Source organism: Oncorhynchus clarkii, chromosome 13 (genome assembly GCF_045791955.1).
Source record: "Oncorhynchus clarkii lewisi isolate Uvic-CL-2024 chromosome 13, UVic_Ocla_1.0, whole genome shotgun sequence".
NCBI lineage: Eukaryota > Metazoa > Chordata > Actinopteri > Salmoniformes > Salmonidae > Oncorhynchus > Oncorhynchus clarkii.
In genome coordinates, this window is record NC_092159.1 from 46,898,308 (window position 1) to 46,918,374 (window position 20,067).

Genomic DNA, 20,067 nt, shown 5'->3' on the forward strand with positions numbered 1-20,067 from the left:
ACACAACAAACTGCCTTAGAAATGGTATTATATTTCCTTCAGTTAGCAGTATGGTATCTGTTTTCAGTTGAGCTCAAATATTTAATGTTCAACTTCAATGTTTTGGTCAATGTCTCCACCAAGTGGATCGTGTATGTAACTTCCCCTTTATTTGAAGTTTTTCGTAAACCCTACTATACCTTCTATAATAATTGGTTTTGAAAATATGACCAGCCAAACAACAAATATTATAACAAGTATTGTGAGGACTGTAAGTTGGTCAAATACAAGCCAATTGCACAATGCTCAATAAAATATAAGTGCAGTGAAATAACAAAGGGAAACTAAAATTGTTCTACTTCATATTTACCATTTCCAGCACCACCCCAACATCAACATATGTGAAAATGGTGCGTTGTTTTGTAGTAAAAAAGAAAGAGGAAGATGATTATGACTAATTGTGAGTAGGCATTAAATACAAAATGGTTGATGATGTCATTGGAAACATCTTTCTCAATATTTTTTTACTACAAAACAGAAATACGCAATTTACACATATGTTGATATTGGGTTGGTGCTGAAGATGATGAATATGAAGTTGAAAAATTGTGAAATGTCCCTTTAATGTTAATAACTGGAGATATGTATCCATTGCCATTATTTGTTTTTTTCTGTCTTCGGGGTCTTCCTTCTCCCCACTTCAGTGGCTACTGAGCCCACAGTGGCCCCCAGCATCCGCCCAACGGGCCCACCTACGAACAGGCCAACGAAAGCCCCCAGCAGAGACTCCATCCTCAGCATCTTGGGCAGCCTCCTCAGCCACCCTGTCAATCCCTGCCACAAGGATGAGAGAAATGGTGGAGAGGAGGAGGCAGGAGAAAGAGAGGTAATACCCTCTGTGTCTATGTTCAGGTTGTGCACACTCCTCTCTGCCTCCTCCCTAACTCTTGCCATCTCTTCATCATCTAGCTCTTGCTCTGGAGGTAAGGCTGAGGAGGGCACCTCTTCATCTAGCTCCTCTCCCCCTCTTCTCTGCCACACTATCTCTGCCTGCTTCTCTCTCACCCTGGCCTCAGCCTCCTGGTAGAGGGGGCAGCTGTAGAACTCCACCCCACTCTCTTTTACAGTCTGTTCAACCTTCTCCAGCAGCTCTTCCACACTCTTCCTCTCATCCTTCTCTCCTCTACTCCTCCTCTCCAGAGAGTGATAGCGGTCTCCACACATCACCACCAGCTCCAGTAGGTCTTTGCGTCTGGTGGTGATGTACTCGTCCAGCTGTTGTCCCAGAACCATCTGGTCTGTGTGGGTGAAGAGGACCAGGGTGTGTCCACAGACTGCAGTGGGGCCAAAAACCTTCTCTAGGGCCTCCAGGGCCCGCAGCTCCATGTCAGCCGGCCGGTCCACAGGGACACACAGCAGGAAGGCATGAGGCCCCGGGGCCGACAGGGCCACGCAAGAGGAGACATGGTGCCTCACCTCTTCCGGGGGGCGCTCTGAGCAGAACCAGTCTTGGGCAACTACTACTGATACCTGCAGGCAAAAACAGTGTGTAATGTTAGAACCTCTGGTTGACATTTAAGTCATTTAATCAGTGTGTAGGCTACTGTCCTTTTAAAGAATCAACAAAGTATCTTACCCATCTCCCTGCAATGGTTCCTCTGTGCTTCTCACATTCCTGAGTGACAGCTGGCTCACTGGCAGTCTGGGTAAGGAAAGCCTGGCGGCCCAGTATGGCGTTTCCAGCTGCACTCTGTCCTGCTCTTGTCCCGCCGAGCAGAACCAGCCTCAGCTCTGCATTGGGACAAGACGAGGAGATGGAGTGTTCTTAGAAAGGGAGGATTTAGTAGGCCGCACACATCACAAGTTCTGTCATCTGATCTCTGCTTTTAGTTTCCGTTTACATTAGTACTGTTCAATAAGCAACGACTTTTGTATCTCTGAAAGTTCTGCCAAAATATGTATTGTAACAATGGAGACATTGTACATATTTTTCCTGTGAGACAAAAAAATATATGAATAGAACGAACTCGAATCACGAAACATCTCATAGGCTATACCAGGGTTTCCCACACTCGGTCCGTGTTGTTTTTTTTTGCCCTAGCACTACACAGCTGATTCAAATAACAAACTCATCATCGAGCTTTGATTATTTGAATCATCTGTATAGTGTTAGGGCAAAAAAACAAAACGTGCCACATGACCGAGTTTGGGAAACCCTGGGCTATAAAATGTAGCACAAGATGTAAACACGTTTTATCTACTGTCCAAAGAGACAGCTCAAACGAAATGCGGAGAAAGCCTCCCCCACGTTCTAAAAACTGACAGGCCGAAAAGTGCGTTTGTGGCGAGTTAACAGCGCACAAGCGAGTATGAAATAGTCTTAAACAAACGCGAAGTCAAAGCCTACACTTCCTGGAACCTGCGTGAATAATTGGTAGGCTACATGTACCTGATTGTGGGGGACCTGATGCCATCTCTTGATTGTGAGATATTGCCAGATATTATTGCCGTATTTAGTATGAACGCTAGTCAACTTCCTCGTGCCTACGTCCTGACTCATTAGAAGAAGGATCAGTCTGTACCGTGTGCTTCTGCAGTCTTCAGGGCGTAGCCGTACAGTCAATGCTCTTCAAGAAAAGCCGGTTTTAGATGCAGTGACAAAAAAAGTAAAGTAGGCTGACTTCTTAAAATGCGAATTATGCATCAACATTCGAATCAATATGTTCATGGCATACTTGCTCAAGCTTCCAAAAAATCTAATCTCACGTGAGCACATTCTCTGTGTAGACTGATAATCTGCCAGAATTGAAAGGGATGTGCATTATATTATGTCAGGGGCATTCAACCGGAGGCCCGCGAATATAAATATTTGTATTTCAATGTTTTTATGACTACTGCTAGCAACAACAGAATAAACTACTTTTGAATGACATACAATGACGTCAGTTTATTTCTCAGTTTATTCATCACAATGACATGGTCGCAGATGTAATTGCAGGGTACAGTGAAATTCTTAAACTTCAAGCTCCAACAGTGCAGGTCAAAATTATACAAAATGACACTCACTGGAGTGTCTGACATAGGCTTTGAAAAAGCACTTGCAAATAGGCCACCAGTGCAGAAGTGCCACTGGCTTTCTGGTAAGCTTTTTTTTATTTGGACAAATGTTTGACAACACATGGCTAACCTTTGTTTAACCAGTTAAACAGATGCTCTTAGCGAAAATGTGTTACCGTTCTACCTAATATGATATGCTAGAGTTTACACTTCCTCTTCCAAATTATGTGGGGTCAAAATAATGAAAAACGATTTACCAAATATATTCATTTAAAAATGTTCATTACTTCATTCACCTGATAAGACGTGATATTTTTTTTGTGCTAATATAGGATGGGGGTCCCTGGAACACCGATTTGCCTGGAAAGCGGTCCCTGGGCAAGAACAGGTTGAAGACCATTGTGTTATGTCGATTATTATTTGTCTTCATATACACATACAATGATTGGTCGCCAAAAAGTTTGTTTACGTTTCTACCGGTTTGGCTAAATGGAGTAGGCCTACAGCTCTATCTAGTGGTCGCGTCGGGGACAACAGTTGTTGACAACGTAACGTTGTAACTGAGCAATTTTCATAACGCCTCGATCACACCAACAGTCAAGCGCAAAATGGCGCAGCATCATCTGGATATGCGTGCCACAAAAGTTAAACATTCACCTTCTACCATTTCTGTCAAGCCGTCTACGTTCAATAGATCCAATGTATGCTCCACATATAATGCAGAGCAACGCAATGTTGCAAGTCAAACGCAGCGTTCCATCGGAAACGTACTTCTGGTGAACCAAAATGCAAAACAATGCCAGTGTGATCGAGGCTTAACCTTGACCTCGTTCTCCTAACCTGGCACGTTTATTATCCTAACCAGTCATGTTAGTTCGCTTAACTTGCCATGTAAATAAACCATCTGTGGCGACAAATCATCAGTATCACCAAACGTTCTCTCAATTTCTAACACGTATGAATTAATCACGTAGCTGACCAAATGACACTAGATTTTACTTCTTGGTTTACAGAGATTAACAAAAATCCAAAACTCGTAATTAGGGAAGGTTTTGCATTCCTCCCTGGCTGGGGCATAGAGGCATGTGGAAGCACAGACATAGTGTTCTAGTTCTATTGTATATGTGTAGAGAAAAGCATATCATCCTCAGTCTGACAAGGATCCTGAGGATTCACAGGCAGCTGCTGCAGTTCATGTACAATTCATTTACTCACTTAAAAATAGCAATTTCAGTTGTAGGTATAACTGGCCTTAAAATGTAAATTATCTTGATACACTACAATGGTTTGTTACAATAAATACAAGCCTTATTCATTAATTGGTTTGTGTTTAGGAGTCAGAACAACAGCTGTAGTTGAAAGAAGGTGGTGGTGGTACATACCAGTCATATAAGTCTGCTATGCTCAGTCTGCATGTTGACACTGTCATTTTTATTGTCAACATTTCCGTACTGTATACTCATAGGAAGAAATGTATTCATGAAAATGTGGCTTACAGCTTTGTGCTTCAAAAGCTGCAAAACCCACAACAGTAGTTTGATTGCAGTTGCCTCAAAATGTTTCTACCGTATACAAATTTCATTCTACAATCAAAATCTAAACCTTAATACTCAGTAAAATAGCATATATACAAAAGAACAAGTCATTATGTAATTAACTGGTAAAACAAACATGAACAGTTGTCAAATATATTATTTTCATGGTATGTTGATGGAAGAGGAACAATGGTGGACTTGGGCCCTGGCTTGTCCTTTTGAGTAAAAACTAGCCTCTGGAGATACTGTATACACATAGAAAACACACACGCCCGCAGACATTCACACAAGAACATACAGTTAAATCTGAAGACGCTAACAGACATGCCAGAGGGAAAGAAAAGAGTGTTCATTAAAATAGGTTTCTGTAAAAAAAAATAATAAGGAAATTAACACATTTTAAAATACATTTTAAAAACATGTTGAAAGTATTAATATCCACGTTTTCCAATGCCTTGCTGCATAAATAATTGTCTGCATCCCAAGCCACAAGCCACGCTTCTATAATGGGCACTCTCACTCCAAATGTTTTACTTCATGGCGAGGACACTCAGTAGACGGGAAATGAATGTTTCTGTTGGCTTCACAGCCCTGGCATGATGTAGGCAATGTTGTCCAAGGTGTTGGACTGAAAGAGACATAAAAGGAGAGAAATGTTTCAGGCTGGCCTTATGCAACACACTTGCTATCACACAATGTGCTGTCACTACAGCCACATATTTTTACTTTACAGCCCAAGTGGGAGATGAAACCTTTCAGAACAACATTTCAAATAGATGGCAAGGTGTGAGTGATTTACCAAGACTTGGCGGGGACATCCGTTGAGCTGGGGGATCTGTGCTGTGAGGCAGGTCAGGGGTCCCAGGGCACACAAGATGGAGTCCAGCAGTACAGAGAGACTGCCTGACACCGCCACCATCCCCTGAGTGAGGTGAGAGCAGAGGCAGTTAGTCTAGTGATCACACACAAATCTTTGTTCAGTCTTTACTCATATGAATGTGATAATGACACATTTCTGTTGTAGGTGAAGAGAGTAAGTTTGGACACAACAGCTAAGTTAAAAGATACAGGGAATAGTTGGTTGATGTGTGTGTACCTCTGTCTCTTGTAATCGGTGGCCGATGAGGGACAGGGACTCTCCCAGTAGCTGCAGGTGGGCAGCCGCATCGATGGGGTCGACATCAGGGACCCGTGCAGGTGACAGGGACACACCCACAGACGCCCGGTTGGGGGACACCAGCCCTGCTCCCAGCCCCATGCCCTTCATAGAGCCTGAGACGCATACAAATACAACACATGCAGTGACCAACTGACCATGAGTCCTGTGGGCTACTGAGAGATAAAGCAGCATAGAGAAGGGACAGGACTACTGATTGACTTGTAATCACTGTCAAAGCTGATAGAGCTGCAAGGCCAATGTGGCTGCAGATGGATTCTTACTAGGGATGCGCCGATATCACATTTTTGGCCGATACCAATATTTTCCTTGCCCCAAAAAAAACAATACCGATATTTGACATTTTAGCAGCCTTTTAAGCATTCTAGTGAGGTTAAATAGTTAACGCACACACATAGATGCAGCGGTCTAAGGCACTGCATCTCAGTGCAAGAGGTGTCACTACAGTCCCTGGTTCGAATCCAGGCTGTATCACATCCAGACGTGATTGGGAGTCCCATAGGGCAGCGCACAATTGGCCCAGCGTTGTAACATTTCACGTAAACCCTGTTTGTCTGCATCGAAGTAGCGGTCCTTGTAGCTAGCATCGAGCATGGTGGTGACACAGTAAAGAGGCTCAGAGAGAATCGCTTGTTCACGGCCTAAGTTATAACCCCACCGTCGGTGTGGGCAGTTTTGTTGAGCAGACGTTTCAATGCCATGGCAGAGGGTATCTGCTGCAGACGCAGCAGTCAGTTGTTCGAATGACACTAGAAGTGTGTTCATGTTTCCAAGTTTCAAACATTTTTTAAATGGAAGCAGCGGTATGAGAACCAGCACATTCTTGAGCATGCAATACCACGTTGACACACTGTGCTGTCAGACTCAACATTCTCATGGGGCTGACATCGCTGGTCCAAATGTCAGTCGTGACGCCCATAGCAAGTAGCATAATGAACTCCATTATCTTGGCGTTAATGGATTTTGCCTTTGCGTTGTCTCGCTGAAATGTTCTTACTCTTTCAAATGACTGCTCAACTTGAACTTGTTGGAAGTGTGCGCTTAGTATTTTTCTGCTTTTGTTCTGCGTAGTGCTGTAGTCATCTACTTACATTATATGCGTATGCACGTCAGCTTTGACACCGGTTTAGCACATCGGTGTTAAACTAGACATTGGGCCGATGGCGATGTTGGCATTTTTAGCTAATATCGTTTGATTCCGATATGCTCACCTATTTATCGTGCATCCCTAGCTCTTACCTTTGCTTTTGACTCCATCTGTGGAGCTCTTGCGTTTGACTGTGGTAGCCTCAGCTTTGTTCTGCTTGTGCTGCAGGTACTGAGCTTTCTGCTTCCACACCTATGTGTATATAGAAGCAATTTAGGCCATGAACCATGACTCGTAGCATAGTGCTGGTGCGCTATTCTTAAATTGATTTCAAATGTTTATTAGAATTATCAATTCAACTCTCTTCTTAAATTGGTAATTTCAAGTGAAACTTACCAGTTTATCTTTTTCTGGGAGCTGTTTCCACACCTCTGCCAACCTTTTGCTCAGCTCCCCGAACACTGCAAACACAGTAAAGTCTTTCTCTAAATTTTGTATAACATATGTACCACAATCATTAATAATTACAATGTAATTATAAAAAGGGATAACTCTGCCCACCTAGTCCCGGCTGCTCTGCATTGATGTTGACCCTGTACTCTTTACAGAACACCTGGTACGCTGTTGTGTTCTTCTTCTTGGGCTGAGAGAGAAAGGAGATGAAGTGTATATATATATAAAGCATTTTGCTACAACAGCAATAACATCTGCTAAATCTTTGTATGTGACCAATCAAATTTGATTCGATATATTATATATATATATATATACACACACTGTACAAAATGCAGGAAACACTGTCTAAAAGCCTAAACTAACAATCTGTTTTAGTTCTTACCTTATCTTTCTCCTTCTCGTGCTTTTCCCTTTCCCTCTCCTCCTTCTTTTTCTTCTTCTCCATCATTGCTACTTCATTACTTTGATGATGGTGAGTAAGGATGGGAGTAGGGATGGGGGCCCCCATGGCATACATTCCACCAGCTGCAGAGTGATTGGCTGAGCCATGGGTATGGGTGTGGCCTCTCGATGGGTCCCCTGGAGAAAGCATACAAGGAGCACATATTAGAATGCATAATAAAAGTAACTGTTGAAGTAACCAATGTTAAACATCTTTCTGCAATAGGACTTGACCATGTTTTGTTATAATCTCCACCCGGCACAGCCAGAAGAGGACTGGCCACCCCACATAGCCTGGTTCCTCTCTAGGTTTCTTCCTAGGTTTTGGCCTTTCTAGGGAGTTTTTCCTAGCCACCGTGCTTCTACACCTGCATTGCTTGCTGTTTGGGGTTTTAGGCTGGGTTTCTGTACAGCACTTTGAGATATCAGCTGATGTACGAAGGGCTATATAAATACATTTGATTTGATTTGATTTGGACTAAGGCAGACTAGCGGAGCGTTACAAAAGTTTCTAATCACCTCCTGATCCTTTGCTGTGCTTCTTCTCTCTCCCGCCTTTGTCTTTCTCCCTGTCCTTCTCTTTCTCCTTTTTCTTCTTGCTTTTCTTGCTCTTCTTCTTTTTCTTTGACAGATGCTTGTACGAGTCGTCTATCACCAGCTCTCCTGCCTCCAGTTCGCCCCCCGAGGAGGAGCTGTCTCCCCCCATACCCTCACCGTAGTGCCCTGACACACAAGAGAGAGAGGACATAAGGTTCATGCAGGAATCAACACAAATACAGGAAAAGTGGTTAAGTGCACATACAAATGAGTTTCTAATAATGTCTCTCATAGCGATAAATTTAGCCAAAGGCCTTCTTACCCTCCACCTCCACTTCTTTCCCCACAACAGGCAGTGGATCTCGGCTCTGCTGCATCTTCTTGGGGACTTTAGAGAGCTGCTTCCGGTCTCTGTCCTTCTCTTTTTTTATCCCCCCTTTTGAGGATGAGGAGGAGTGGGGAGGGAAGGGAAAGCCCTCTCCTTCGGCCTTCTCCTTAGGCGAGACCATGAGCTTCATCCTCAGCCCATCCGGCTCACGTATGTTCAGGAGATCTCCTTTAGGGGTACCGGTACCACCATGGAACAGAGACGACGACTTGGAGGAGTGCTTTTTGGAAGAGGAGGATGAGGACATAGGACGGGAATGAGAGGAGTGGCTGCCTTTGCTTCCTCCGGTGCTCCCATCACGTTTGCGGTCTTTGGAGAAGTGGGAGGAAGAGAAGGAGGGGTAGGAGGGCTTCTTGTGCAGGTGTGGGCTCGGGTCTGAGCCGGTGGCCATTGGGGAGGTGATGGCCTGTAGGAGCCCCATGGCTGTGTCTGTGGGATGGGAGGAAGACGAGGAGGACAGGGAAGGGGAGTGGTCTGACGACTTTCGCTTCTTCTTGTGGGGAGGTGGGCCTGAGCCTTGCTGGTCTGGTAAAGAACATAGTGAAGGGAGAGTGAGAACATAATGAATCGGTTCAGCATAAAATTCACACAAATAATTCTATATTTTTTATTGACAGAGCAGAATTCCTTCCTCCTTTACCTCTGTAATAGTAGTCTTCACTGTGCTTTTTCTTCTTCTTGTGGGAGTCCCCTCCCAATAAGAAAGGTTCTGAGTCCTAAATGAAAAAGTCAGGATTTGACTAAATTTACAACCAACAGAAACTACATGGCACTTCATTTTGAAACCAGTGTTCTGCTGTTACCTTGGGCCGTTTCTTGGAGGACTTGCGGACCTGTGCAGCAATCTCCTCCTCCTCTCTGAGCAGGTCCTTGTATGATCTCCTCTTCTCTCTCTGACTGCGACCAGCCACAAGGCCCACTTCCCCTTCCATCCCTACCTCTGAGAAATAGGGAGTTGTAATGCACACTGGGAACTTCAGGCATTGCATGACAATTAGAATGATGATGATGACTTTTAATAACTAAATTATTGACAGATTTCTTCAAAAGAACATAAGAGGTACTAGAGGAAAGAACTGGCACAAATTACCAACTACTCCTTTCTTCTTGATCTCCTCAAAAGCCATGATCTCTCTTTTCTCCTCAACAAGCTTGCTCGTCTCTCTGTGTCACTAACAATAGCAAGATATTAGAACACAGTCATAAGGATATGGAGGAAACATCAGCCACTGACTCAGCCAATATAACACATACATGCAACTTGTGACTTGGAGCAGTTTTACTGCAAAATACAGGTTATTTACATTTCACTGTGAATGGAAGGATGTAAAAAATAAGAGACAGACAACAATAAAGAAGTATTTTAACACCAAATTGATCAAACTGAGTAAACCCCTTCAAAAAGCAAGAAGTGCCTTGTTACAACTCGCCACCACATATGGTTGATGAGACAGGACATTCAATTTCTGTAATTGATGTCTCTCCTTAAAGTTTGGATAACAGTATACACTGATAAATGGCATGCTTGAGCCTATAGTAATAATAGATACATTACAAAACTGAAGTGTGTTTAGGCAAATGAAGGATAAATTCCCGCCTACTTTCGAAAAAATACACAAACACACCCCCTTTCATTAGCTGAGAATCCCTAACTCCCAACATTTGGAACCTCTTCTAACTCGTATTGCTGATTATGTGCTGGGTTATCCGGAAGGTACTGCAATAGCAGTCCGTGGCTTCTGGTGCAGCTAGGCCTATGTCAGTCTAAACGGACAAAGAAAGTAATTTTCATGCATTTGGTTCATAAATTCTGTTTAGCATGCTGAGGTGAGAATATGTGAATTTTACTGTCGCAAAGTGAGAAGAAATGTACAATTATATGTAATTTTACTACCTCTCCGGAATCACCAATTTACGCGGTTCCAGTCGCCATCTTTGATATCAGTCTACAACGATGCGTATCGGCAGGGGGAGGGACTTGACTGTGATGTAGCGAATCAGAACAATGAAATCGTGTACGTTATTGTAGTGCACAATGTCAATTGGCTGGAAATATACATTGCGTCTGTTAATTTGAAGATATTGTAACCAATTTGTAACAATTACTTTTCATGTATTAATTCTATGAATGGATAATGATAACTACATTAACTGACAATGCATATTAATGTTACACCGTATTTTCTTATAAAGCAGAGGCAACAAATATTTCCAAATATTTTTTTAATCCATTAACTCAGATTGTTACAACCATTTACAACAATGACCATGATTCTTTTTTTACAGTAAACATTCATGTACAACACATGCAAGGCAACAGAAAAAAGGTAGTGACATAAAGATGCTGAGAGGAAGACCAACACAACAGTCAAGGGTAATGAGCTCATAAAGATCTTTTTTATTTACTTTATCACAGTAGTATGCCCATTACTCCGCCGTAAACAGAAGAATGTATCCACAAAGAGAGCCCCCTCTACCTATCCCCCAAATTCTGCTTCTGTAGACTGAGTGACGTGAAGCTGGCCAGCAAGTCGGTTACCTCATCAACCTGAAACAGAAGAGAAGCCATAATTGTCACCTATGAAGACTCATTCATACTCATTCATAAAAAAATTATACCAATTGGTTGTGTTACCATTTGGTTCAATGCCAAAGAAACAGGTGTGTGTGAGAGAGAGTGAGTTAAACACAAATGTGTCTTACCTGTTCTTTGGTGCGTGTGTGCTGCAGCTGTGTTGAGATATGATCCAGTCTCTCTCTGGCCTCACTCTGTCCCATCACATTCAGGTACTCCCTCAGCATCTGAATGATCTACAGAGCCATGGAGAGAGAGAATTTCAGACTGCACCAAATAAATGTTGGTATACTAATGTTTACATAGTGCTGTTGTAATAACCCCTTACTACCTGTGTGACCTCCCCTCTAAGAGTTTCTATACTCCTCGAGTCTCCTTCCTGCAGGATGTTGAGTTTGGAGCGTGCCAGGTGCAGGGGGGTCCTTCCTGCTCGGTCTAGGGCATCCACACGTGCGCCTGAACAGAAACACAACATTAACAAGTTATCATTAGCAGGTGTACAGTATGTATGTCCATGTGTCTTCATACCCTATGGCTTCTCACCTCCTCTCAGCAATGTGGTGATTACAGGCACGTGGTTGGTACAGGCCGCTGCATAGACATAGACAGGTGCAGAAGTGGAAAGATTGTGGAAAATATACATTTCTCAGACATGGAAAAGTTCAATCAAAATAAAATGTTAATCTTTTAAGTTTCTACCATTGGGACCTAAAGTAGAAATGTTGTACACCCCTGAACTAAATGCTATACTTTCGGTGACGTGCTGTTCTTACCCAGATGAAGAGGGGTGTTCCCAAGGCCATCCCGCTGGTTAGGGTCAGCGCCGTAGCTCAGAAGAAGTTGCACTGGAAGGAAGGGGACGAGTTAATCATTTGTTCACAGTAATGCTGCTGTGACTATTATTAGTTCATAACAATGTCATTACTGTTGAGTAATGAATCAGGAGCCCCTTGCACTTCTCACTTTGACTTACCGATGCTCTCGTTGCCATTACAGGAGGAGAAGTGGAGGGCTGTTCTTCCTTTGTCATCTGCTGCACAAGGGTCTATGTCTTCTAGAAGAAGCCTGCGCACTGGATAAAAAAAGAGACAGAAACGTTAAACACCTGAAAGAGATACCATGTATTACTTGTTAAGTCTCACAATAGTTGATGTTCCAATAGTTATTTTCAGTGCCTACCTGTATCAATGTCGTTGCCATTGGCAGCCTCTCGAAACCTCTTCACCGCTAGAGAGAATGAACAAACAAGCTAAAGGTTAGGTAAACATCAGGTAGAATGCTAAACTCTGTGCTTTGAGTGTTGACATGCCTATCACTGTCTGATGTGTTAGGCTAGTATAATGCATACCGATGATACTTTTGTCAAAGTTTAGGAGCCATAGGCAGAGATGCCTTGCATGACATCCCATCCCTCCGCAACATTCACACAGCTTTACACTATTCACACCTCATGATTGGGTGTGGAATTCACCGCTCTCTCCATCAACACATTTTTTTTTCTCTGCAATTTTGAGTGTGGAATTTCTGTACCATAAATATCTTTTCCAATGGGCCCCACATTTCGCCGGGTTCTCCCTTGTCGCCTCGCTCTACACCCTGTCACCTTCCCGGGTTTGCTGCTCGCCACACCCGCACCTAATCCAACTCGACTGGGTTCCCATAGCAAGTGGAGGTACCGAAGTTCTTGTTCAGCGGTCTGTCCTGTACGACTCAACCTCACGGTGCCCTCTCCAAAGCCAGTTATCCCAAATCCCTCAGCAGCACCTCCATCCACCCTCTCATCATGTATCTTTAGTTCACCCCCTTTCTCCTCCGCTTCTTTTGGTCCAGTCTCCACCGTGTATTCACCCTCGGAGCTTGAACGTTCATCGTCAGAAGCTCTTGCAACAATTGGACTCCACCCGTCCATGTTCAACGACTCATGTGGAAGATTTATTTATCGTGTTTCGCTCTTCAAAATGATCCTCGTTCGCAAGCCAGTACTAGGAGCTTCAAAAAGAGTAATTTATGTTGATGAACTGACTTGCAACTTTGAATACGTCGTTTATTTTCTCCGTTGCCATCGCTGGCTCTAGAACATCAATACAGAAACGATTCTACGCATATCTCCCATTGTGGCTCATATGTTCATGCTTTGAATTCAAGATACGTCCCTGTTACAAGAACCAAAATGTCTCCTGTTTCATAATTTCAATTATCACGAGAACAAGCCGTAAAAGGCGGTCCTATTGTAAAGAGAAACGGTGACAATGACTATTACCAATCAGAGCCTACGTTGTTCGTTCTCTCGAAACAAAGCACCCACCCCGTGCAAAAGAAGCAAATGAGCAAGCAAGACAAGCGGGCTACAGTGTGCTACAGTATTCAATATCGGGTTAGTTCTATGTGAGCTCCTTGGGACCATAATCTTAACCCTTACCCTAATCATTATGCGTTTCAACTTCAAGGAACATTGAATATCTTTAATCAAATTTGATAGTATGAATAAAATCATGGATGCTGTTACACTCAAGAAATCTTGAAAACAGATACAATTTAGTGTGAAGAAATTCAAGAAATATGATTTGCCATGTAATACTACAAAAACATGGAAACATCTGAGCATTATGTTCTCTCTCTTTAATGTCTTACATCTGTTGCAACAGAAAATTAAGTAAGCAGATAAATAACAGTAGTAGGCCTACACAAATAGTATAAAAAATAAATAATGCATAATTCATAGATCACAATGCAATGAAAACCCAACATCACCCATACTGTTTGTACACACATCCAAATCTAAAGTTTCATAATATAAAACATTCCACAATTTAGTGTAATATATAAATATGATTTAAGGAATAAAATGGAATAAGCAGTCAACTCTCAGAGGAATCAGGATGGTTATTCAACCAAAATATTTGGAATATACAGTCAAAGTTTGAACACACCTACTCATTCAAGGGTTTTTCTTTATTTTTACTATTTTCTACATTGTACAATAATAGTGAAGACATCAAGACTATGAAATAACACATACGGAGTCATGTAGTAACCAAAAGTGTTATAAATATAAAAACATATTTTAGATTCTTCAAAGTAGCCACCCTTTGCCTTGATGACAGCTTTACACACTCTGGGCATTCTCTCAACCAGCTTCATGAGGTCACCTGGAATGCTTTTTCAACAGTCTTGAAGGAGTTAACACATATTCTGAGTACTTGTTGGCTGCTTTTCCTTCACTCTCCGGTCTAACTCATCCCAAACCATCTCAATTGGGTTGAGGTCGGCTGATTGTGGAGGCCAGGTCATCTTATGCAGCACTCCATCACTCTCCTTCTTGGTCAAATAGCCCTTACACAGCCTGGAGGTGTGTTTTTGGTTATTGTCCTGTTGAAAAACAAATAATAGTCCCACTAAGTGCAAACCAGATGGGATGGTGTATTGCTGCAGAATGCTGTGGTAGCCATGCTGGTTACGTGTGCCTTGAATTCAAAATAAATCACTGACAGTGTCACCAGCAAAGCACGCCCACACCATCATACCTCCTCCTCCATGCTTCATGGTGGGAAACACACATGCGGAGATCATCCGTTCACCTACTCTGCGTCTCACAAAGACACGGCAGTTGGAACCAAAAATCTCCAATTTGGACTCATCAGACCAAAGGACAGATTTCCACCAGTCTAACGTCCATTGCTCGTGTTTCTTGGTCCAAGCAAGTCTCCTCTTCCTATTGGTGTCCTTTAGTAGTGGTTTCTTTGCAGCAATTCGACAATGGCCTGATTCACACAGTCTCCTCTGAACAGTTGATGTTGAGATGTGTCTGTTACTTTAACTCTGCGAAGCATTTACTTGGGCTGCAATCTGAAGTGCAGTTAATTGCCGATTTCTGAGGATGGTAAATCTAATTAACTTATCCTCTGCAGCAGAGTTCAGAGGTAACTCTGGGTCTTCCTTCCCTGTGGCGGTCCTCATGAGAGTCAGTTTCATCATAGCTCTTGGTTTTTGCGACTGCACTTCAAGAAACTTTCAGAGTTCTTGATATGTCCCATATTGACTGACCTTCATGTCTTAAAGTAATGATGGACTGTCATTTGCTTATTTTACCTGTTCTTGCCATAATATGGACTTGGTCTTTTACCAAATAGGGCTATTTCTATACCAACCCTACCTTGTCACAACACAACTGATTGACTAAAATGCATTAAGCAAAGAAATTCCACAAATTAACTTTTTGAAATGCATTCCAGAAGCTGGTTGAGAGAATGCCAAGAGTGTGCAAAGCTGTCATCAAGGCAAAGGGTGGCTACTTTGAAGATTCTGAAATATAAAATATATTTTGATTTGTTTAACAATTTTTTGGTTACTACATGATTCCATGTGTTATTTCATAGTTTTGATGTCTTCCCTATTATCGTACAATTTAGAAAATAGTAAAAATTAAGAATAACCCTGGAATGAGTAGGTGGTCCAAACTTTTGACTGGTACTGTATATACAAACTGAGTGTACAAAACATTAAGAACACCTGCTCTTTCCATGACACACTTATTGGTGTCACTTGTTAAACCCACTTTAATCAGTGTAGATGAAGGGGAGGAGACAGGTTAAAGAAGGATTTTTAAGCATTGAGACATGGATTGTGTATGTGTGCCATTCAGAGGCTGAATGGGCAAAACAAAATGTGTGCCATTCAGAGGCTGAATGGGCAAGACAAAATATCTAAGTGCCTTTGAACAGAGTATGGTAGTACGTGCCAGGCGCACCGGTTTGTGTCAATAACTGCAACACTGCTGGGTTTTTCACACACAACAGTTTCCCGTGTGTATCAAGAATGGTCCACCACCCAAAGGCTATCTAGCCAACTTGACACAACTGTGAGAAGCATTGGAGTCAACATGGGCCAGCATCCCTGTGGAACGCTTTCGACACCTTATAGTCCATGCCCCAACAAATTGAGGCTGTCCTGAGGGCAAAAGAGGGAGTGGGACTCAATATAAGGAAGGTGTTCTTAATGTTTTGTAGACTCTGTATATATTCATGGACATTATAATGGGAGGTAGAGAATGTCTTGGGACATCAAAACTGTCATAGGCTTAGCCTGTCCTCCAGGCATTAGCCCAGCTTCATGGGCATGCTGCCACATCTGACGATTCCTAACAACCCCATGCTTCCTCAGGTATCCCTGACGACAAAACAGGGGTGGCTTTCGATTGGTAAGGGAAAAGCGGAAACATGACTCTGTGGGGAGAAGAAACAAGTTCAGTTTTACACATTGTAAAACAGTAATCAAGTAATTGAGTGTGCAGAACCATAATAAAACAGTAATAACACAGATCCTGTATGACAGTATGTCACAAGTGAACAAACAAATCCTGTGTGATATAAATAGATGAGTAGGAGGTACTGTATATGGAAATATAAAGGACATATCCTAAGAGCATATCTACCCTAGTATAATAAGGTGTTGTAATGAGGGATCAGGTAAGGACATGCTCTACCTGCATAGAAGGCCCTGAGGTCAGTGTGGAGACAGTGTTCCAGGAAGCGCCGCAGTGGCTGGCTGTGGGAGATGGGCCCATCCCACTCAGTCAAGAAGTCCTCGATCATGTGATGCACTGCCTTGGGCCGTGGCAGTGGCCAGCCAACAGGACGGTGTCTCATGTCCCTCTCTGTTTAGGATGGCAGACAAATTAAACAATAACATGTATTTGTTTTTGCATACATACGTAGGTTTGAATGCTGACGTCATATCCCAAAGATGCCTTGTACTATACACAGACATACTCTTAATTTGAATGTCATTACTTAACTTAGTTTTTAATACAACCATAAGGCCAAACTGTTTCGTACTCTTCATAAGGTTTCTAACATTCTCACACTCACCAGTGGGAAGCTTGTCGTAGTAGTATAGAACAGGGTGGAGGAAGTTGGACCTCCAGGCACAGGTCCACTCTGACTCTGCCCTGCCAGGGCCCAGTGAGTCTGTGCTGTTCAGCCCGTACTGTAGAACCAGAACCAGCAGCCCATGCTTGGAGAGCTGGTGGCCAGACAGAGAAGAGAACTGGGGCAGGGCCTGGAGGGGAAACTCCTCCAGGTACTCACAGTGAGAGCTGACAGGAAAGGAGAAGATTATTCAAAGTTAAACTGGTTCACAAATGGATTCATTTAGGCTGCGTTTACACAGGCATCCCAATTCTGACCTTTTTTACACTAATTGGTATTTTTACCAATTACATCAGATCTTTTCACATCAGATCGTTTTCAGAGCTGCTCAGATGGTCAAAATACAGATTGGTGAAAAAAAATATCAGAATTTGGCTGCCTGTGTAAACACAGCCTTAGTGAACATAAATTGGGATATCTATAGGCAATCAATCAATGTGAGATTCATTGGTAGAGAAAGGTAAATTACCATGAGGGACAATAATCATGAAGAAAAATGTGCACAGTGGTTCAGCACTACTTACCCTCTTAGTAAAATGATGTCTCCACGTACCCCAAACATTTGGTATGGTCCGGAGGCCTCATTGACCCTCCTCAACAGCCACCAGGACTGCAGCTGACTGATTGACAGTTTGATTGCTGGCCAGGAGTTGCTATGGTAACGCAGCTCAAGGACTCTATGTACAGCACGCACTAGGGTGGAACACATAACAAAGTTACAACAATAAATAGTGAAAAAACAAACACATTTTGTCGATAAAAACATTATTTTATAGACAAATTTGTAATTTCAAAGTCCCCCCCCCTTTACAGGCAGTTACTAACTATACAGAAGTCAGGTGTACTCTTGTCTACGTTGTAATACCAGCAGTTTGAATGGTTACCTGTGTATCGGAAGCCATGGATGAACCCCCCTGCAGAAGAGCAATAGTCTCTTGAGTGGGCAGCCGTCCCCAGAACAAAAAGGTCTGGGGTTCCCCGCCCCTCGTACCAGGCTGTCACCCCTGGCAACCGCCCCCTGGCACCCTCACTGCTTGGTGGGCGGGCCGAGCTGGAGAGATTAACGGTATCATTAGGACAGACTGACTGAAACAGCATGGCTTTTCCAATGAAAATGATAAAATAGAAGATCCACCACTTCCATAGAAAACAATAACTTTAACAGAACTCTTTTTGCATTATGTAAAGACATGCCACTGTAAAGTATACATTTACATACCCATCAAAGATGCTGAAGTTGAACCGGAACCCCAGGCAGCAGATCACACGATCATATGGCTGGCGGAGAGAGAAGTTGTCATTGTGGTACACAGGCAGGTTTGTCGCTGTGACCTTTGAACTGTTCTTCCCATCCAAACTGTCCAGTAGCTCAGCTAGAGTAAGGAACAACTTGCCACGCTTTTCCTTCCCACTGGATCTGCACTTCTTCTTTCTGCCTGAGCGCTTCTTTTCATCCTCTCCATTTCTGACAATAGCGATGTCCTCAAGGCCTCCCTCCACCAGCCCATCAAGGGACTTTAGCTGGTACGTGTCTAGCAGCTCATTGTTCACAGCTCTGTGGAAGAGAGGAAATAGGTCACTTTGATATGAACAGATTATGCTAAAGAGAATAGCAACATACTCCGATCTAAAACACTAATGCAGGAGTGCTAAATCAGTGAAACAAAAGAAAGAACAATTGGTAGGAGAGGACAATATGGGAGTCAAAACCTGATGATGCCTCTCAGTACCTGAGGTCTCCGACGTAGTGTGTCTGCCAGGCTAGGCGGACCGGGCTCGGGCTGTAGAGATGGATCCGGCTGGCCCGACCCAGGATGCTCTGAGCTGTTTCAAATGCTGAGTTCCCCTTACCCAGTATCAGCACGGCCTGGTCTTTATACTCCTCTGGGTCCACAGGGATGGACTTATAGCCCTCTACCAGGTCTGAGCCCTCAAACTGGACCTTCTGAGGATCCCACAGTCCTGTGGACACCAGGAGGACTCTGTGGGTAGGAAAGAAAGAGAGAGAGAGAATCATCTCTTTAATGGTATGCATAGTGGAGAATTGTTCCATATTTCCAACCTTTTACATTAGATATGTGTATAGATATAACACAGTACCTGCATGTATAGTCCAGTCCACGCTGGTCAGTCAGTATGTATCCCCTGCCTCTAGGTGATTCAGACTCTGAGGCCCTGATCTTCCCGATGTCCACCCCATACTGGACCTTCAGCCCCAGCTCCTTCACATACATGGAGAGGTAGCGGGGGAATGAGTCTGCATCTGGGTAGAGCTCCCAGCTGACTCGCTGAAGCAGCAGGTCGGGCCTGTCACTCAGGAGGGAGTTCCAATCGTGACGAAGGTTGAACTCGCGGTTCCGCCTTCCTGTGTAGATCTTGTTGATGCTGATGAGTTTCCTGTGTCGAGGGTATCTTTAAAGGGAGAAAAAAACATCCATGAGATACAACATATGTTCATGTACATGGTGTAGGTCAGAACATATTTCTATGAGCAGGGCAATAGAGAAAGTTGCATCATTGTTGCACTCTCACAAAATACCTTGCTGAGTTGGAAAATTGATTCAGCAAGTGCAATACCCGATATAGTCGACACCCATTACTACAGAGGCACTCACATATTGAAGAAGCTCCCTGGCCCAGAGTTCCTCTCCAAGATGATGTATTCTCTCTGACTCTTGGAGAGAAAGTGACCCATCTGAAGGCCCGCAGGCCCGGCTCCAAGCACACAGTAGTCATGGTGACGGGTGCTGTTGTGACTGTGGTAGTCATCAGGAAAACATTGGACCAGGGCGACCAGGAGGGATAGGAGAAGAAGGATAGGGGAATCCATGACCTATGAACGAGTAAAAGGCAATGAAGGCATTTAATGGTGGGAGAGTGGGTTTAGTGAAGGTCATTGCAATACCCT

The 20,067-nt window shown here is 43.3% G+C and overlaps 4 protein-coding genes across 4 annotated transcripts; all 4 read right to left on the reverse strand.

The window, feature by feature from the left end:
* Nucleotides 1-8: 8 nt before the first annotated feature.
* Nucleotides 9-2,767, reverse strand: LOC139364911 (GTPase IMAP family member 6-like). The gene is made up of 3 exons (XM_071102136.1): nucleotides 2,429-2,767; nucleotides 1,616-1,770; nucleotides 9-1,509 (listed from the first exon to the last, which is right to left on the reverse strand). The coding sequence occupies exons 1-3, from the start codon at nucleotides 2,451-2,453 to the stop codon at nucleotides 637-639; spliced, it is 1,053 nt and encodes a 350-aa protein (XP_070958237.1). The 5' UTR covers nucleotides 2,454-2,767; the 3' UTR covers nucleotides 9-636.
* A 601-nt stretch (nucleotides 2,768-3,368) lies between these two features.
* On the reverse strand, nucleotides 3,369-10,617 carry LOC139364912 (HMG box-containing protein 4-like). The gene is made up of 13 exons (XM_071102137.1): nucleotides 10,552-10,617; nucleotides 9,748-9,829; nucleotides 9,461-9,597; nucleotides 9,298-9,373; nucleotides 8,592-9,182; nucleotides 8,252-8,455; nucleotides 7,674-7,870; nucleotides 7,397-7,478; nucleotides 7,232-7,296; nucleotides 6,988-7,087; nucleotides 5,668-5,843; nucleotides 5,371-5,493; nucleotides 3,369-5,199 (listed from the first exon to the last, which is right to left on the reverse strand). The coding sequence occupies exons 2-13, from the start codon at nucleotides 9,782-9,784 to the stop codon at nucleotides 5,155-5,157; spliced, it is 1,833 nt and encodes a 610-aa protein (XP_070958238.1). The 5' UTR covers nucleotides 9,785-9,829; nucleotides 10,552-10,617; the 3' UTR covers nucleotides 3,369-5,154.
* A 246-nt stretch (nucleotides 10,618-10,863) lies between these two features.
* On the reverse strand, nucleotides 10,864-13,411 carry LOC139364913 (ankyrin repeat domain 54). The gene is made up of 8 exons (XM_071102138.1): nucleotides 12,763-13,411; nucleotides 12,412-12,459; nucleotides 12,206-12,304; nucleotides 12,006-12,077; nucleotides 11,776-11,823; nucleotides 11,564-11,688; nucleotides 11,361-11,468; nucleotides 10,864-11,205 (listed from the first exon to the last, which is right to left on the reverse strand). The coding sequence occupies exons 1-8, from the start codon at nucleotides 13,139-13,141 to the stop codon at nucleotides 11,131-11,133; spliced, it is 954 nt and encodes a 317-aa protein (XP_070958239.1). The 5' UTR covers nucleotides 13,142-13,411; the 3' UTR covers nucleotides 10,864-11,130.
* A 419-nt stretch (nucleotides 13,412-13,830) lies between these two features.
* On the reverse strand, nucleotides 13,831-19,989 carry LOC139364914 (FAD-dependent oxidoreductase domain-containing protein 2-like). The gene is made up of 9 exons (XM_071102139.1): nucleotides 19,775-19,989; nucleotides 19,260-19,571; nucleotides 18,890-19,141; nucleotides 18,379-18,714; nucleotides 18,044-18,210; nucleotides 17,684-17,852; nucleotides 17,100-17,326; nucleotides 16,715-16,885; nucleotides 13,831-16,454 (listed from the first exon to the last, which is right to left on the reverse strand). Exons 1-9 carry the CDS (start codon nucleotides 19,987-19,989, stop codon nucleotides 16,261-16,263), a joined length of 2,043 nt encoding a protein of 680 aa, XP_070958240.1. The 3' UTR covers nucleotides 13,831-16,260.
* Nucleotides 19,990-20,067: the final 78 nt, after the last annotated feature.

What these genes read in the sequence shown, in the direction of transcription:
- LOC139364911 (XM_071102136.1), bottom strand. Translation starts at nt 2,453, where the DNA reads ATGGCATCAGGTCCCCCACAATCAG. An exon ending in ATCAGGTCCCCCACAATCAG is followed by an intron (nt 1,771 to 2,428) that starts GTACATGTAGCC and finishes GTCCCAATGCAG; the next exon opens with AGCTGAGGCTGGTTCTGCTC. An exon ending in GAACCATTGCAGGGAGATGG is followed by an intron (nt 1,510 to 1,615) that starts GTAAGATACTTT and finishes TTTTGCCTGCAG; the next exon opens with GTATCAGTAGTAGTTGCCCA.
- LOC139364912 (XM_071102137.1), bottom strand. Translation starts at nt 9,784, where the DNA reads ATGGCTTTTGAGGAGATCAAGAAGAAAGGAGTAGTTG. An exon ending in CAAGAAGAAAGGAGTAGTTG is followed by an intron (nt 9,598 to 9,747) that starts GTAATTTGTGCC and finishes CCTATTTCTCAG; the next exon opens with AGGTAGGGATGGAAGGGGAA. An exon ending in ACCGATTACAAGAGACAGAG is followed by an intron (nt 5,494 to 5,667) that starts GTACACACACAT and finishes CACCTCACTCAG; the next exon opens with GGGATGGTGGCGGTGTCAGG.
- LOC139364913 (XM_071102138.1), bottom strand. Translation starts at nt 13,141, where the DNA reads ATGGACGGGTGGAGTCCAATTGTTGCAAGAGCTTCTGACGATGAACGT. An exon ending in TTAGAGGGGAGGTCACACAG is followed by an intron (nt 11,469 to 11,563) that starts GTAGTAAGGGGT and finishes ATGGCTCTGTAG; the next exon opens with ATCATTCAGATGCTGAGGGA. An exon ending in ACACACGCACCAAAGAACAG is followed by an intron (nt 11,206 to 11,360) that starts GTAAGACACATT and finishes CTTCTGTTTCAG; the next exon opens with GTTGATGAGGTAACCGACTT.
- LOC139364914 (XM_071102139.1), bottom strand. Translation starts at nt 19,989, where the DNA reads ATGGATTCCCCTATCCTTCTTCTCCTATCCCTCCTGGTCGCCCTGGTC. An exon ending in GGACTGGACTATACATGCAG is followed by an intron (nt 19,142 to 19,259) that starts GTACTGTGTTAT and finishes TCCTACCCACAG; the next exon opens with AGTCCTCCTGGTGTCCACAG. An exon ending in AACTTCAGCATCTTTGATGG is followed by an intron (nt 18,211 to 18,378) that starts GTATGTAAATGT and finishes TAATCTCTCCAG; the next exon opens with CTCGGCCCGCCCACCAAGCA.